Genomic DNA, 18,345 nt, shown 5'->3' with positions numbered 1-18,345 from the left:
ACTTTTACAAAGTGGCCCTAGGAAACTGCGCCTAGTAACGTAAGGCCAGCAAGGCCAATGGTGCCTCCAAGTGCCAGTTGTCACAGATAAAGTGCCGGCACGGAGCAGCAGGCTCATGCGTCTCATCTTCAACTCGTTATCCAAACCCCAAATGCTCCAACTCTCAAAGTTGGATTTTAGATTACAAGTTTGAAAATGCCACTTTTAGACAGGTACGCAAACAAAGGATGGACGGAAGCTGAATAAGTTATACATTGAAACCCAGTCAAGCGATCCAAGTTAAATCCATCATTCTTTTGCTCACCATGCCAGCCCAGTTTAGAACCAGCAACATGCAAATCAGTATTGACTCTGCTCCTCAAGGGAACAGTCCAGCCTGAACTGCCAAACCAGGTTCTCCATGGACCGGAAACAAGCATCCTGGGACCGGTTTCGGGGGATAACCCCTCATTATCCAGGCTAGCTTGAATCCCGTGGCACAGTGAACAAGGGACCCACGTCTGGGCTTATCCATCCCACTTAGGGCGAAAAGTGCAGCGCAAACAGTTCGGGTTGGAATGTTGCCATAAGGAGGAGGGTCAAAACTGTTTTGCATATGTCTGGTGCTAAACTGGAACAGTGTGGCGAGTAAAAAAAAACCAATGGATTTAACCCAGTTCTGTGACTGGGGGTGAATGTTCGATTGATTCAGCATTCTGCCATCATCTGTTCTTTTTGCACTTTTAGACAGTAAGCATTTTCCTGCCCATAACTTTGAGGCGATTTAGGAGTTTACAGCTGCCTGGACCGGTTAATGGCTCCTCCATCAGGAATGTGCGGGTCCAGACAATGAACAATAGGACCTGGGTGTAGCTAGGAAAGGGTCATTCTGCCAGGATGGGATGAGAAGAGTTGTTGCCTGTCCTACTTACATTTCAAAGGGCTGCCTCCAGCATACTCACATAGGAACTTGACACCAGCCATTGGTCACCCAAAACCTCTCAGAGCAAGGGAAGAAAGTGGAACGAAGGAACTTTCCAGAGCCAGATGTGGGGGTGGACTATAAATTTACCCCACTTCAAAGGGTGACACCAGGTATAAATATTGGAACTCTGAGTCACTCATCAGTACAGTCCTGGGCCTGTGGACATTACAGAAGGATGACTGCCCGCAGTTTGAGGCCTGACTTGTTCTTTAGATCACTGCCCTGCTGCGTGAGGCAACTATGCTTCATTACAACACTGGAATGTTGAGCACTCCATTGAAGGCATTAGAGTAGCTCCGGGCTTCTAATGGCTGATAAAAGCCCAGAGCTCCAACATTCCAATGTTTGTGAGATAATGGTTGCCAATTCCCATTCCCACCTTACCCCTCGGATTCTTTCAAGCACGATGATGTACTCTAGAAGGTGTATTTTATTTTCTGGTGAGATTAGATAGCACCATGTGCGTATGTAAATTATCAATACCAGAGACCTAGAGTAAAAGTGAAGTACCTTATTTTCCTTCCACACTATCTTTCACAGGTTTGCGTGATTCTGAATAGAAAGCCAATCACTATTTTACTCAGATGACAAACCCTCTTCGAAGCCATCCTCAGTAAGGTTTAGATTCTGGCATCAACATTTAGGGAACAGAGCTTCCCACAGTTGTGCAACAATTTCTGGGTTGCGTCATCTGGGAAGCAATGCAGCGGGGCTGACATTTTTTTGTGAACTGCATTTTCTGTTAGGATGCAGCTGTGTACAGTACAATTTAATAAAAACATTTAAAAATATTCACAGGTTTTAGGTTTCACCTACAGACGGCATTTAGCTGCCTGTTGCCAATAGACTTATTTTGTACAATACCAATACTTAGTGTGGGGTTGTGGGTCAGCCCACTGCTCAAGATTGCACATGTAGAACCCACATGTCTACCCTTGAGTCATTGACTACAACCTGCAGAGAGACATACCTGTGCCCTTACTGGGAGGGACATTAACTTTGTTATTTTGATCTGATTTAATAGCAAATAAGTACTACTACATCAAAAACCACATTTAAAGCATACAAAATATAAGAAAGCAAGGAGAATAAGTAATTTCTGATCAAGCACATACCTTAGGTTTATTTAACAACTATCATATGACCCAATAATCATAAAACGCTTAAAACAAATATGTAATAACATTACAAAGGCCTACCTTTTAGAAAAGAATGAAAGGGGTAAGGGTGTTAACGAGGGAAGCAGGCGATGGGTCAAACAAAAAATAAAAGAGAATGGAAATCTCTTTCAAGAGCAGGTATCACTCTTTATGTGGAGCTCAAGCACTGATGGCCAAATCAATATAGTTATGCATAATACGGAGCGCCTCGCCCTTTTGTTGCTGTAAAACAGGTTGGCTTACCTGCTGCACAACTGTTCACCAGAGTCCAGCAGTAAGAATTATTGAGCTTTGTAGGACCACTAGACTGGTTAGACGTCACATGTTGCGCCATATCAGTCACAAACGCATAGAATCTAGAGATGAGACACAAGGCTTAAAGAAGCCATTTTTTTAGTGCTTAAATGTTTGCTTTTCTAGATAATGGTTCTAGAGAAAAACAAACTAAATTCTGAGCAAAACCTCTAAGGAAGAATGCTTCCTGCTCCATTTTGATCCCTCGTGCTTTGCAATTAATGGTGTATGATCTACATGTTCAGAACCGAATTAGCTCAACCGTGCATTATTTCTACTGCAACAATGACTCGGGTGGACTGAGAAATGCATAGAGTTAACAGACAGCCTGCAGGAATATCGCCCTATAAGAATCTCAAAGTCTGAGATGAAATCAGGCAAGAAACAAAATAGTTTTTTTTATGCTTGATGATAATTTTGAAATAAACAGAAAACCAAAATACTGAAAATAAAACCGTAAATGCAATCATTTTGAAACCTTATCCATACATTTTAAGAGGTCTTTAAAGAGTAAAAAAAGCTAATCCTGAAAAGTCCCTAGTTCTAAAAACAAATGAATTTCCACAGCAGTTTCTCCCGATCACCCATAGTATCCATTTTTCAAGGACCCACCATGTCCTTTATACTACTTTAGAATGTCTGACTTCATTACTCCTTAGCATCCATCCCACTTTCCACATCTTCCCGCTGCTGCTCCTCCTGGCATTTATTGTCTCACCTATCTGCTCAGCTCTGTAACAAAGCATAAATAACAAAATAATCTTCAAAAGTAGCTAAAGCTGCCAGTGATTGCTCAGGGTACACGCTTCTGAGCCCACAATCAGGTAATCACTGAGAAGTCCACAGTAAGACACAAGGCAGTCCTAAGCGCCCAGGATTAAGCTTTTTAAAAACTATTAAACTTTTTACAAACAGGTGAAAATCCAATTGCTGTTATTGTCTGACGTGCTTGCTAACTAGGTTCATGAATCTTGGAAATGTTTATTTTTGAAGTTTCGGTCATTACTAAAACCTCAAAGTACTGCACAATATTTGGTTTTTATTCTCTCCATCATTTGGTTGGATACTGGTCTCCTGCAAAATTAAATCATAGATGGGAATATTCTTGTTGCTTTATTAGCTTACCAAATCGCTGTGATATGAACAGTTTATTTGTGGTAAAGAGTTAACAAAAATAAAATGAAATGGTAATATTCGACAGACTATCGAAAGTATTTTCCTACCGAGTTGCAGGTGGGAAAAAGGTCAACATGTAGTGGGAGAAACTCTCCAAACAGCAGAAACAGTATTTCTGGTATTTCGGGGCTGAAGTTTTTTATGAAATACATTTTCTCTTGGGATGCAGCAGTGCTAAGCTGGTACATGCATTAACAAGTACCTTTGTACAGTACAATTTAATGCAAATATTTTAAATTATTTATAGCATGTAGACCTACAGACTGCAGTTAGCTGCCTGTTGCTAACAGACTTATTGTGTACAATACCAATACTTAGTGTGTGGTTTTGGGTCAGCCCACTGCTCAAGATTGGTTGGCTTTCTTAACTCGTTAGCTTGCTTCTTTATCAATGGCTTTCGTACCTCTTCCTGTGTTTGTGCCTAGGCTGGAGTGTAGGTTCTTTTCCATCTTTTTGATTGGATGCTGTGTCTTTGTGCTTAGATTCAAGGAACTATCCTGGTCTTATTCTTTTTGCAATCCACTGGAGTTCATGTGTTTTCTTCCTCTGTCTCTCCTGCCTTTCTCCTAACCTTCCACCACATGCTCTATTTTGCTCATCTTTCCCTCCCTAACCCAAGTTTGTCCACTGCTTCTCTCACTTTCCACATCCCGGTTCCGCTATTTATTGATTTTTTTTCACCTCCCCCTCTGCTCCTCCATTGCCTCACCGCCCCCCCCCCCCCCCCCCACACACACACACCACCACTCACTGTTCAGGAACCTCCCTGTTGGTTTGTGGCATTCAGTTGCCCACCCAGCTTTAAACCCTCATTCAACAGCTTTTCTATGTTCCTTCCACCCATCTCGTTTTTTAAATATTTTCCCCTCATTTTGAAGGGCCTGGCAGCTGCAATTTGCTACCCGCCACTCTGTACTTTAGAGTGTGCTTTAGTCCTCCTTTTCTTGGGTTTTATTTTTTAGTTTATCACTCGAAGACGTGAGTTCATCCTCTTGAAATGCTGACTAGCATCAGCAATAAGATTGCCTTTTAATTTTTTCCAACTTGTTCAATATTAGCATATTGCATTGCTAACAAAGATGGTCTCCTAAAGAATGTCAAAGGTCAGACCCATTTGCTTTGCCAATTCTTGCTTAAACAAGGCCAGGAACCACAACGTATTTTTTTGTATACAAGGCTGGAGGTCGCTATGCCGAAGAGGAGAGATTTAAACCGAGACTAGCGGGTATCTTTCTTTGAAAGGAGAGAAAAGAATTTAACACAAATGAGCCCCCAGAAGCAGCTACTAATAATTACTTGCATCAGAAGTTTTAAAGACATTTTTAAAATATAATTTCTTGTGTGGGCACTGCTTCAGGGCCTAGGGCGATTTCTGTATGAGCTGCATTGTATAATGTAAAAATAGAATCTTGAAACAAATGAGATTAAAATGGTGAACCATGAATATGCTGTTTCAGCTGCTAAACAGCCTTGACCAACGACTTGGAGCTATCACACAGTCCAATCCAACATATGAAAACATATTAGCACAAGAACCTACAGCACTTTCATAGGCAACCCCTCTTTTCTTGGAACACCTCCACATGAGTGCCAGTGTCTCCTGGGCAAAGGCAAACCAATGTGTTGCCTCCAGCAAACTTGAGTATGGAGCTGTGTTCAATCACTGATCTACTGCTGAGGGGGTATATGAGGCTTTTCAGTGGAACCACAGGACAGTCGCTTCACTGGCCATCAGCCGGCGCAAAGAGGCATCAAAACAAGGGCGGACAACAACGAAGATAGGCCTGGCCGATGAACCCCGCTCTGTTTGTGGAGTTTGTAGAGTTTTCTTCACTCGCCGAGTGCAGAAAACTTTGCTCCGCATAGTGCAGCCGAGTTTTTTCCCCGCTCGCAAGCAGTAAGTTTGCAAGCTTTTGCTCGGGTAAAAATGTTACCAAAGCGGCAGAAAGACCAGCGCGAAAGGTAGTTCGCACTACACTCCGCCACTTGCAGAACTCTGTGGCGTTTTTTGTCACTTTGCGGAGTTCCGTGTAGCGAAACCCTGCGAACTACGCATAGGCCTGAACGAGGACTTGGCAAGGTTACCCTGGAGAAAAACTGACAGATCAAGTGAACAACCTTATCCTGGGATTTTGAAGAATCAAACTTAAAATTTGATTCTGTATCCAGGAGGGGTAGATGGAAGCGTGAGATCTCGTTTTGGTACTGGGCTATATTAGAGGCTGAGAATGTCACAGATTCTGAGTTACAAAAGCTTTGGGGTAACCCGTTAAGTCCAAACAACGACAACTTTAAGGAGCTATGGATCGATTCCTTTACCATCTTACATGCAGTGGTTAAGCCTGCCGCTTTAAAAAGAAATCATCTATACACCATGTATAGGGCCTACATAACTCCTAAAAATGACTTAAGTTCACCAGTATGGAATACTTTTGCTCAAGATGTAGGCACCCTGCCGCGGATGATCTCCATATGTTTGTCGACTGTCCAGAGATAAGAAACTATTGGATTGAGATTCAGGATTTTCTGGAAGATGTCCTCCAACAACAACTGGTAGTTACCCCGAGGACTATTTTCTCTGGACTGAGTACAGACAATGATCTTAAGGAACTCCCTACTAGAATCATCTTTTATGTTATCCTTCTCGCAAGGCGTGAAATCTACAGAGCCTGGAAAGAGGTTAATCCTCCAACTTTTCAGAATGTTTAAAATATATAATGTTTACGTGCGAGTCTGATTTGGCATGTACAAGTTTTGACAAGATCTGGGCGGCCCTTGTGGCCTGACGTAACAGGGAATTGGTCTTCCAATGATTCTTCTGGGCACTGTTGGTTCTTTTTCTCCAAAGTAACACAGGGTTTATGGTGTGAAATGGAGTGGATCAAGAAAACAGTAGCGACTTGAGGGATTTGGCCCCCCTTTCCTTGTATTGGTCTATAACATCAGGGTCGGAATAGGATGACCAATTGTGAGGGGATGGGTCATTTCCCCTTAAGAATGCCTAATATGTTATATGCGGAAAACCAAAAAAAAGAAAGAGCAAGTGAACAGCATTTCCATAAACGCACCTGGTATGTGGAGAAACCCAGCAATGTCAGTGCTGTTAGAATTTAATTAAAAATAAGTAAGCATCTAAGGGCTGAGTGGGCTCATGCTACTTGTAAGTACCTGGCAGACATCAGCACGAAGGCCAGTCGTGAAGAATCCTTGGCTTTCCAACTCCACGGTCACTTCACGTCTCATTGAGTTCTTCTGTCTTATTTTCTGCAGTGATTCCTGCGGTGAAAGGAGGACATTGGTATTCAGTCATATCAAGAAAGAACCAAGGCCACGTAATTAAAGGAGTCCAGGTATGGAGAAAAACACTCAAAAAAACAAAGTACTTAATGCTGCAGTTTCTATTCAAATAATAAAGATAAAGTGTGAAATTTTTCAATTCTGAGTAATTCTGCGGTGCATACCAAGAGCTTAAGTAAGTGGTCCATGTGCCAGGAAAATGTGCCCTTCGTGACCCAAGACAAGGCAATATGTAGAGTGCTTTTCACATCCCATTCTATAGCTGCACAACAAAAGGCACTCAGACAGCAGGAAGCCAATTGTAACCAACAACCTGCTGGTTAAAATGCACATTTTAATGGCAAAAATCACTTAAAGGCAGAAGCACAGTCACAATTTCCTCCACCTTGAGTTCACAAATACAACTTCCATGCTAATCTGTTCACAAAAGTAAAAGTTTGGGGATTTTTATGCTTGCAGAAATAACATGTTTAGTTCATGGCATACATTCTAATGTACATACAAAACTATTGCAGTACGTGCAATGACCACAAAGGAAAATAGCATATTCTCAACTATTGATAGAAGGTTTAACTTCAGCTTTGACTATGGGTGCGATGCAAAGCTCCACCATTGTGTCTGTAGTGAGCAATGCATGATGGTACCTCGCCGCCCCCCTGCCCCCCTGATCCCTCAGCCTCCCTATTGAGCAGGCTTCTTTCAGGTTATAAGTCCCAAACTCCTCCTCTCTGTCCCCTTGGAAGGTGTTATATCACAATACCGAAATTTAAATATCGACCTGTAATTCTATAGGTTCGACAAAATCGACTGCAAAAATATTGTCAAGCAAAGTCGATGTGGATTTCAGATTAGTAAATCTACACATCCCTACATATGCTTACATAGATTATATGTTGGTTCGGTATTCAAGAGTAGACAGATAAGTGCTGGTCGATATTACGCACATCAATTTTGTGACAACCCACTGAAGGGTTGATCAGGGCTCAGGCGGCCCATGAAAGGTACTTCTGTGGCACAGGTGGCGCCCAGTTTCAGATACATCACAGAACTCTCGTTGGGCTCCTCTCTCTAGTATGCAATATCCCTGCAGAAGTAAAACCACGTGCAGAAGCAGCTTAGACTGACACAGAACATCTACCCCCCCAAACAGAGAGGACATTAGCCCTTGGCACCCAGTTCATCCAGGCAACAAGAGGTACTCCATTGTTTTTAGGATGAACAGTTCAGGCACTTCGTGTCTAAGCAATAAGCAGAAACGTCATGGTTGTGATACAAGGACTAAGGGCCATATGTATCAACATACAGTTTCGCGAATCCTAAATAGTGATTTTTAAGGAATCGCTATTTAGAAATCGCAAAATGGTATGTATGTAGGAAATCGCTTCTTTTTAGCGATTCCTTAACATTCCTAAATTGCGATTAGCAAATTGCTAATCGCAATTTTCCCATTCATTTCTATGGGCAAGGAGGCCCATAGGAATGAAGGGGAAATTTGCGATTAGCAATTTGCTAATCGTAAATTGCGAATATTTTCAAGGGTGCAGGGGTGTCACAAGAACACCCTGCTGCACCCCTGAAAATGACATGTGTGGGCATATGGCGCACATGCATGCCCTAAGGGCATGTATGAGCGTCATATGGCACCTTTGGATTTAAAAAAAAATGCTTTTTGAAAAGAATTCGCAACTTACCACCAACTAGAAGTTGGTGGTAATTTGTGAATCCTTATGGGCATTTTTGAATTTATTTTTCTTTGATACATTGCATTTAAGGAATCGCAAAATTTGCGATTCCTTAAGTGCAATCGCAAAATAAGAAATTGCACATTTTGCGATTCCTTATTTTGCTGCCAAAATGTTTCATACATACCATTTAGCAAATTAACATTCGCAAAGGCCGAAATTCTGCAAATTTCGGCCTTTGCGAATGCTAATTTGCTTGATACATATGGCCCTTAATCACTATATGGCTCTCTGGCACAAGCTGAGACTTACAATTATGTGTGTTGCTTACCAGCATTCCCATCCATGCCGGGTAAAGGTGATCACACTGCCATGCCATCAGCTAAGTGACCTACTCTGCTGTTGATGGGACTTTATGAACTGTGGCAAGGGCTTTAGGCTACTAGATGAGCATTCATATTTGACCTGGCTCTTTTTGGCCTGTCTTAGAGTTTCCATCGCTTAGCTATTTAGTTGTACATATTAAAATGAAATTGATTAGCGGTTTCTTGCACATCAACAATATTGCCATCTTCCAATCAGAGTGGGATGCTGTATATTCCACCTAGACAGGCAATTTTGTAGCGAGAGGAGAGACATGGTAACGCTAGAGGGTCACATATATGAAGCATAAACAACATATATACACTTTTCATATTTTAATGTATGGCATACGAGGTCCAATAAGACAGGTCACTCCCTACATTATTTTATTTTTATAAAGAACCTCGCATCGACAGACATAAGCTGCATAAAGAATGATCATTACATTGAGGCACAGGGTTAAGGCTGATTTGCATATGGCCATGTCTATACTGGGGTGGTGTGGAGTGCAAAAAAACGATGGATTTAGGCCCAGATCTCTGTACTGGGGTGAATGTATGACATTGTTCTGCATTCTGTCCATCAACTGTTGTTTTGCATTTGTGGGATGGGTATGCTCAGACGTGAGTCCCATGCTCTCCACACCACTGGAGTCAAGCTATCCTGGCTGAAGACGGCTGATAGCCAGAAACCGGTCCTAGGATGCTTGATTACGGTCCAGGGAAGACATGGCTTGGCAGTTTGGGTTGGACTGTTCCCATGAGGCACAGGGTCAAGGCTGATTTGCATATGGCCATGTCTGAACTGGGGTGGTGTGGAGTGCAAAAAAACGATGGATTTATGCCCAGATCTCTGTACTGGGGTGAATGCATGACATTGTTCTGCATTCTGTCCATCAACTGTTGTTTTGCATGATCATTACATTGTACATCTCTTCAGTCATACTTTATGAACCAGGATCGCAAATCGAGTACTACACTTTTAATAACTTTAAAACTCTGGAAGGGCTAAGGAATACCTTCATTATTTCACTGATTAACTTGGTTGTTTCCTTTGTCCAGATAACACTTCGAATAGGTTTCAAAATCTGACGCCATGTGCAAATTGCTGCTCGATATTTTATGCCTTTGAGAAGGTAGCTGCGGCAGGAAATACCTATATGTTCAAATGACAACTGTCTGTCAGTAGCTTCGTGCTGCTGGGCCATCTATTTTCCTAGACATTCTAATTAATTCAAGTGTGTGTTAACCACTACATCTTGGTGATGTCCTGAGGCATCAACATTCCAGCCAAATATCTGCGTTGGTCAGGTGTCTATGAAACACATAATGATGCAGCAGGTGCAAGGAGGATCAGAGGCATGAGGGGCTCACTGAACCCTGATCATTATGCCATTTTATTGACAACAATGTTCCTTACTGGCACAAGGGCCCACTGAGGACGCCAAGTAGTAGGAGGCTGAATCAGACTCAAATAGCTTTCGTTTTTTTCCAGTATTTCCTGGAAAATTACAAATGACTTCTTCTATAACCACAAAATTCAAGAACTTCCATTGGCCAGAGTACAGAAAAATAGCACACAGTGACTGTTAAACTCCTTTATGCATATTCAGATTTTCCTCTCGATTAAGGAAGGAACAGGAGCATGTCTACACAGAAAATAACTTTTTCTAAAAAAAAGAAAACATTTTAAAAAATCAGACACTCCATACCCAGTCACCTTATATCTTCTGCCACATGACTGTGTGTGTAGACCTCTGATCCTTGCTCTGCATAGCTCCCATAAGTATAGACTAAGTAGGCTTGGTGGGTGGTTTACAACGAAAAAGGACTACTGACCTGGAGTAGAACAATTGCACACAGTAAGTTGAGCTCATGCCATGTACTAAGACTGTGATGTTACCAATTCTGCCATTATTAATGTTTCCTACAGAGCAGACTCACATCTGCAGTCCTTTGGCACGTGTGCTAAATGATAACCTGACTCTACAGGAGATTGACCCCACGCAAAGTTGCACTAAAAAATAAAAAAACAGTCTGCATGTCAGCGCCCTCACATGACTAATAGAGGGGAGGCAGCTTATTGGTAGTCCAGAGCCAGAAATTTGTACATATGTCCCAGCTTAGGAAAGAGGCTAACCGGCCCTCCATGGAAAATCTGTGTAATGTTCCAACTGGGTCCCCTCACTTTCCCCATAGAAAGTAATGTGAAAGATGTTCTTGAACTCAATTGGTTTCTCTGCCCGGCCACCCAAAAATAGTGCTCCGCCCGTCCTTAGTGCCAGCTTGGGCTCGCCGAGCTGCCACTGTTTATAAATCTAAGTTGCCCCTCTGCCCCCGACGCCCATCTTTGAAATCAATCAGAAGGTCTGCACACCAACCAGAGTAAGGCTTGGGCTAGGGGTAGGAATTAAGACTACCCTCATAAGAGTCTGAAGAAGACTCGATAGAGGGATACAAATTCTAGCTGGTTCTATCATCTAAAGGTGGCGGCAGACTGCCCTACATGCTGATAACTGATCTTAAATCTTCTCCCTGATTCAGTCTCTGTCAAAGTGCTGCTGTGAGTACCACAGATTGGGAGAGCCTTCCCTATCGCGGTCACTAGCCCTAACCACACAAGTGAGGTACCATTTTTATCAGGAGACGTGTGGCAATACAGAATAGTAGAACATTTATTATCAGTTGTATTTCTCTGCATTTGAGCCTTCCAAATGTAAGCCAGTGTGTAAGAAAGAAGACATTTTGAAAAATGTCCTCTGAATCACATGCTAGTATGGGTACCCACAAATTTAGAGATGTACACAGTGCCACTGCTTCTAAAGTTTGCATCTGGTGTGTTTTTCAGAAATACAGAGGTTTCCTCAAAAAGCTCATTTATCATTCTTTATATTTTACCATGTAAATTGCTATATACCCAGAGCATAATGAATACCCATTGTAAGGTGCAGTTCAGTTGTTGGCTCTGAATACCTCGAGTTTTGTGAAAACCTACAAACTCTATATATATCCACGCAACCAGAAGGGTCTAGTGGACACAGTGGTACATTGCTTTTGTAAATCGCCCACTATGACAAGAAGTTACAAATGAAAACGTTGTCACAAATGGCAGCTTTGTCCTGCTCATTTTCGAGTTGTTTTTATTTACACAGTTCGTTTCTTTGGGAACACCTTGAAAGATCTACACAAATAACCCCTTGCTGCACTCAGAATTTTGATACTTTTTAGAAATCTATCGTTTTCTGGGATCCCCCAGGGGTTCATCCCAGTTTCCAAAACAAATCAGAAGTTGAAAGCACAAACATTTGGGAAAAGGGGGATACTTCTTTGCAAAAATGTGGTAACCATTTTTTTTGCTCTTCGAGTTCCTGAAAGCCAGGAAGATGATGACTTTAGCACAGCAAAACTCTTTGTTGATGTCATTTTTTGTGGAAAAAAGACTTTTGCAGTGCATTTTTTTCGATTTTTCCAACAAACAAAAAATTTGCGCATATTGTGCCTATTTTCTCAGTCCCCTCCAGGGAAATCCACAAACTCTAGGTACCTTTAGAATCCCCAGGATGTTAGAAACAAGCATTTGCAATGCAATAGGTCTCGCATTTGTAAGAGTTAGAGTTATTGGCATTCTAAATGACAATGTCTTATCTATGTGTATTGGTTTGTAGAGGATGTATGCGTTTGTAATGGAATTATGTGGGTTGAATTGGAATTGTTCGTTGTGGGATTGTGTGGTGAGCAGGGTATTTGCATAGTGGAACTATGTGACAAGGTCAGTAGATTGGGGTGAGAGCTGCAAAGAATAGACAGAAAGGAAGATAGAGAGGTATAGGTAGTTTGTGCACAAAGTGGTGAATGAACTCTAGATCAAGGTGGTGTGAGTGATACTGAGGTGTTGCTTTGGTGGTGCTGTGCAGGTGGTGAGTGATGCAGAACTGGTGCTAAGGTGATGCTCTGCTGATGCGCAAGATGGCTTATAGGTCATGGGCAGCAGTCAAGGAGGAGATGTTGTCCAGCTGGAGGGCATTGGCTGACATCTTCCAAGCTCTCAGATGTTTTGCTCGGTTACTGAGGGCAGGCAGTGGTGCATAAAGGCAACTTGGTGGGAAAATCGAACGTCATCTTCGGGCTTATGCCTTTAGCAATGTATTTCATTAAAACCACCCAAGCTATATGGACTTCTACCATATACAGTCCTAGTGCCATTGCATACCAACGTTGGTCTCCCTCGACTCACCCAACAATCGATAAAAAACAAACTACTGTATCTTACTGCGCTACTGGTATATACGGATGCCATCATGTGTCAAAGGTTATCCTTCAGAAAGTAAATCTATTTTAATAAATCTAAACGTGGCAAACATAAAATATGCTGTAAACATATAGCTAGTATTAAAATACTTAATTGCAAATAAAACCAGCCAGTTTTTCCAGATCACCATAATGCTTTCCTTACATTGATGTGATTGTAATACATGGTGAATGAGGATTTTGTATAATGGTGATGAAGAGGCACTGCTATAGGTTGTTACTGGGGTCGCAGACCTGTGATCCTGTGTGTGATTACCTATTCACTTATTTTGTACCTTCACATTCTGGCATTTCTACCACTGATACTTCTGCTATCAAGCACTTGGGAAATCTCACCTCCAAGAGGAAATCTTTGGGAACTTGTGGGATGTAAGAGAGCACTATCCTACTCATCACTTTCAAGTAAATTAGTACGCTGATGTAAATATGTGTACATCATATCTGCATGCTCAGGTAACTGTAAAACCACATATAATATAGAACTGCATATGTCTTCAACAGGTTTATCCTTACTACTGGTTCAATTAATCCAAACCTTGTTTTTCTTTTTAGACTTTATGCTACTGCTTCTAAGCACTGAGAGTGCTACTAATGTATAATCCTTCTGATCGAACTAATACTTTTGCCAAAATATGACAAACAAGTAACTTTATTATCACTTACGTTAGGTTAACTTTGATATGGCTCTTCTCGCAAGCCGAAAACATGACTGACTTTAAAGCAGGTACATTTGCTTCTTCGTCAAACATCACATTTCCGCAAGAACAGCACTCAAAGTGGACGTTGGTCACTTTAATGGTAATACGCACTCTATTTAGCGGCCCATGCCAAACTTACTGTCGTTTCTAAGTGCTGTAAATTACAGGTGTCGGTAGTACTACAATAGTGAGCAATAGCAACTGAGTTTTTTCACCATGGGGGCATGAATTCAACCTTGCTTGCATCTCAAAGGAGGCAACTGCACTCGAGTGGTTCGAAATAGCTTGGTGAGCATACAGCCCCGGTTGCTTGCAGTATTATAGATACCCTTTGTGCATACCTGAACGGTGCGACACTGAAAAGCAGTCACTAGAGGGTGCTAGTCACTCACAATAAGTAGTACATACACACACAGCTGAGCACCAAAGTCATTAATGTAGAAATAATGGCGAAAACTGCCTGTGAATGAGCTTCTCCTGCTGGGGTACTAACAGATATCACTTTGCACACATGCAATTTTCCCAACAACGCCAAATATCGTCTCCAAGTGGAACATGGGATCCACTGACTGGCCTCATATAGACCTACTATGAATGACCTGCGAACACGACAGACATTAAAACGGCATCATGCAGTTTTCCTCAACAAGTACCCTATTCCCGACGGTGCGCGCGCTTTGCTTCAATAATGTGTTCAGAATATCTGGGTGGAACCGCGCTCGGCAACCTAGTGGCCTCTACCAACGCAGCCTTGTATAGAAGCTGTTTACTGTAGGTAACGTGATTTATACTTAGTCTCATGCAACAGAGCACACACCCATGCAACCAAGATTTTGAGGTTTAATAATTTTGCATTTCTTATTCCTTTGCACAAAAAAAAGCATTTTCCGAGTATTCTCGCAATGTCTTTAGTTGTTGCCATTACTCAAGAACTCATGTCTTTTCTGTTGAAGTGGTGGTCGATCAAGGGGTCAGCATATGCCAATGAAAGAGCACTGGATAATTACAAGCATTTCTCTGCCAATTCCAGGAAATGGAAATGAGTCAAGTACATACCGACACCGGATGCCAAGAACTCACAGACAACCTCGACTTGAAGCAAAATGGAGCGACTTCAACGCACGGGGGAGTGTATGCACTGCTCTGCTAGCTCGGAATTAGTTAGATAACCATCGTAAACCCACAAACAAGAGAGTAGACACAAAATTAAAATACCCCCCAGTTAGAACAAAACATCTGAGGGCACCAAACAAGTGAAGCACGTGAGCCCAACCCTCCTTAAACCAGTAGTGTGCGCGCACCACAGAGGAGCGAGGGCGAAATTCAAAATTAGTGGTGCGCGCGCACCACAGAGGAGCGGGGGCGTGGGTGCCTGTCTGTGCCGCGCGTTGATGCGTGTCCTAGACACGGACAGGAATGGGCAGAGCAAAGGCGGGACATGCGCCCGCCTTTGCCCAATCGCGTGCCTTTTTTTTTTTTTAAAGCACGTGAATGGCAGACGGGGAAAGCAAAACCACATGCACCAGCATGTGGATAGCTTTCTGAAGCTCGTACAAGAGGTCTCGCGCTGCCCAAGCAGTGCTGCACACTGCAATGCTAGGCGCGAGACCTAAAAAGGAATCCAATTTGGCTTGGACACCGTATGTGGAAAAATAGTTATTGAGGCCTAAATGCGAACTACAACAAACAGCCAAAACAAGCATTGGCATAGCCAACAGGTTTCGCCTTTGGAACCATATAAATGATTAGCCATGCCGCACACAAGCTGCAAGTTTACAAACATCAGAAAGTAGACAGAGCAACCGGTCACATTTCGTGTAACGGCGGTAGTTGCGCTGGACAATTTTTTGTAAGCGCGTATGCTTGAAGATGTGTGCTTATAAATTGATTTTAAAAATAATTATGAAATATTCACTCTGTTCTAAGGCTAAGGTCATTTGTCTCCAGGGGAGTATTGGTAGCTTCCAAAGATGGTGCCTGTAAAAGGCAGTGGTGCACTATATTCCTGTCCTTGATACAGAAGTATATAGTCTCTTGAAATCAGGCCGCACCCTTCATTATTCTGCAGACATGTGAAGTAAAACAGCCATGTATCTAGGCATGTAATAAATACTAGGACTTCCAAGTTCCTGCTGAGTTCATACATGCCTTGTTTTGAACGGCCCAAGAGATCCACCAAACAACAAAGTTTTTAAACGAATCAGTGGCCTGCAGCACACAGGTTTCAAGAGCAGGTATCATTCATGTATATTACGTCTCCTTATGTGATTTTAACAAGGCAAATACATGAAGAAAATAGTGAAACCTGTAACGTTTACTTTCAGGCTGATAAGCATGCTGGTGTGGAGTTATGTCCATGGCGTAGATAGTGCAACATGTGTGATGTGCTAGGGAAGGAGCCTGCCTCCATATCACTTGTCCAGCACCGGTGGTCTGTGACGTTTAAGGTCGATAGGAGTGAAAAGAATATTCATTTATCATGGCAGGCCTCCTGGGCACCCTGTTGAGGGCAGTACACTAGAACAGAATCCTCGACCTTAAGGGTGGTGCCCAGGTCCCTTGGCACATGCTTGTGGGCACAGAGTCCTGCGGTCTCCGGGAAGTGGGCAGAACATGAGGGCGGAGATCCGCTGCCCTCAGAGTCCGGTGATCTCAAAGGGGGTGGGAGCCCTGGTACATACCCCTTAACTGCATGAAACCACTCAACTGCTTTTATGATGGGTCTGGCTGGGTCAAATTGTGTGCAAGACCGTAGAGCAAATTAACATTGCCATAATTCTCTAAGTGCTCATAAGATTAAAATAGAAACGGCCAGCCCACGTTTCAAAATGTTGTGGACTAACAAGCCCCAAAATCATAAATAACAATAAGTCTTTATCCTGAACAAAAACAATAACGTTCAAGAGTTCGCAAGCGTATAGTTCAAGGAGTAGGAGCCCTGTGGTGCCACGGCGGTGGGAGCCCTGGTACATGCCCCGGCATGAACTGCATGAAACCCCACTTAATTAACTGATTACATCCAGCCGAGAAAGGACGCTAACAAACTCAACGAAGAGGCCCTAGCTCACAGCAGCCATCATTCATTATGTGTCGAAGATAAGCATCTCGAAGTAAGCCGTACTCTTGGAAGCATTTACCAGTTGCATTCCTGAAGGGCTGCTGACTTTACTGCACTGAAAGTGGCATTTCTCAGCACTGTTTACGAGCACGCGTTTCCTCTGCCTGCCTGAGCACACGCCGCGTTATATAGGTTACAGAGCAGGTGCAGATGGCACTGCTGACGCTATGTATCATATGCCACAATGTCTCGGTTACAAGAAAGACTGTTTTCTTAAATGGTAATTGCAAATGGTTTCCTTACTGAGTCATAACTAGCATAGTTAGGCGACCAAATGGCTCTGCGAGTTGAACGCTACCTCGGAAACTTGCAGGCCACAAGTTCGAAATGCATTCAAGGCCGACCCAGTTTTCCATCCTTCCGAGGTTGACAAATTGAGTACCACTACGTGGTAACATCTGTAAATATTATTAACCCTTTCGATAGGATCTCTTTAGAAAAGTCGCCAGTGTAACCTTAAAAGTTCCAGGTACGCTGAGTAAGTACAGTAAATACACCCTTTTGAAGATGTTTCTGCAATAAACAAGCAGAGGAATTACACTTTTGTCAAAAGTGGATAAATATTTCACCTTCTTATACTGCCCTTTTTTTTATTTTGCCTTTGAGGCCTTGATCGGCAACGCGTTCAACTGCCCTTCGTTTCTTAGACGTCTTTGTGCTTCACTAGAGTTTAAAAGGGATCATCAGTGGCACTGCTGAAAGCACAAGTATGTCAGCCAAGCCTTTTGCGAGTAAGAATACTTGCACTGTGATTGCAGACACCCATGAGCAACCTGCTACTAAATTCAGCGTAATCTAAGGATATATTAAACAAGCCTTCCTAGTCTGCAGGGGTCATCTTAAATTATTTAAAAATATGGCCTTAAAATACTAATCGCAGACTGTATTTCATTTTAAAAAAGCATACTAATTTTTTTAAAACTCTTCTCTACAACTTTCCTTAGCGTCACAAAACATATAGGCAAATGTGTGTCCGTAAAATAAAATTACATATCTATGTGAGAAGAACTGTTGTGTCAGACAACATTAAATACCATTATATCCAACATACATGTTTACATGGGAAGCAGTGGACTGTGATGAATGATCTCACACCCTGCACCTTCCCGTCTGCTGGTATATAAATGATTGAGGACAAGTGTAGGCACCTGATGGTCATGGGTATAGTTACTAATGGGATGGTAGCTAGCAGGCTAGGCAGCCAAAAAATATCTATTTAGAATTTCGTGCAAGTCTGATGCTTCTTCTTGGGAAGTGGTAGGTGAAAGGAAGGAAGAAGCAAAGAG

General features: G+C 42.4%; 1 protein-coding gene across 2 annotated transcripts in view; it reads right to left on the bottom strand.

Annotated features, from left to right (window-relative positions):
• Positions 1 to 18,345, bottom strand: part of DROSHA (drosha ribonuclease III) — a 669,472-nt gene that overhangs the window by 197,621 nt on the left and 453,506 nt on the right. For both annotated transcript variants that reach the window (XM_078687959.1, XM_078687960.1), the window contains exon 16: positions 6,763 to 6,870. In XM_078687959.1, coding sequence (XP_078544085.1) covers positions 6,763 to 6,870 — 108 coding nt within the window. The remainder of the gene's footprint in view (positions 1 to 6,762; positions 6,871 to 18,345) is intronic.

The sequence above is a fragment of the Lissotriton helveticus genome, chromosome 4_1 (assembly GCF_964261635.1).
Source record: "Lissotriton helveticus chromosome 4_1, aLisHel1.1, whole genome shotgun sequence".
Classification (NCBI taxonomy): Eukaryota; Metazoa; Chordata; class Amphibia; order Caudata; family Salamandridae; genus Lissotriton; species Lissotriton helveticus.
The sequence above is the reverse complement of the archived record's forward strand: the minus strand, read 5'-3'. Positions and strand labels throughout refer to the sequence as shown.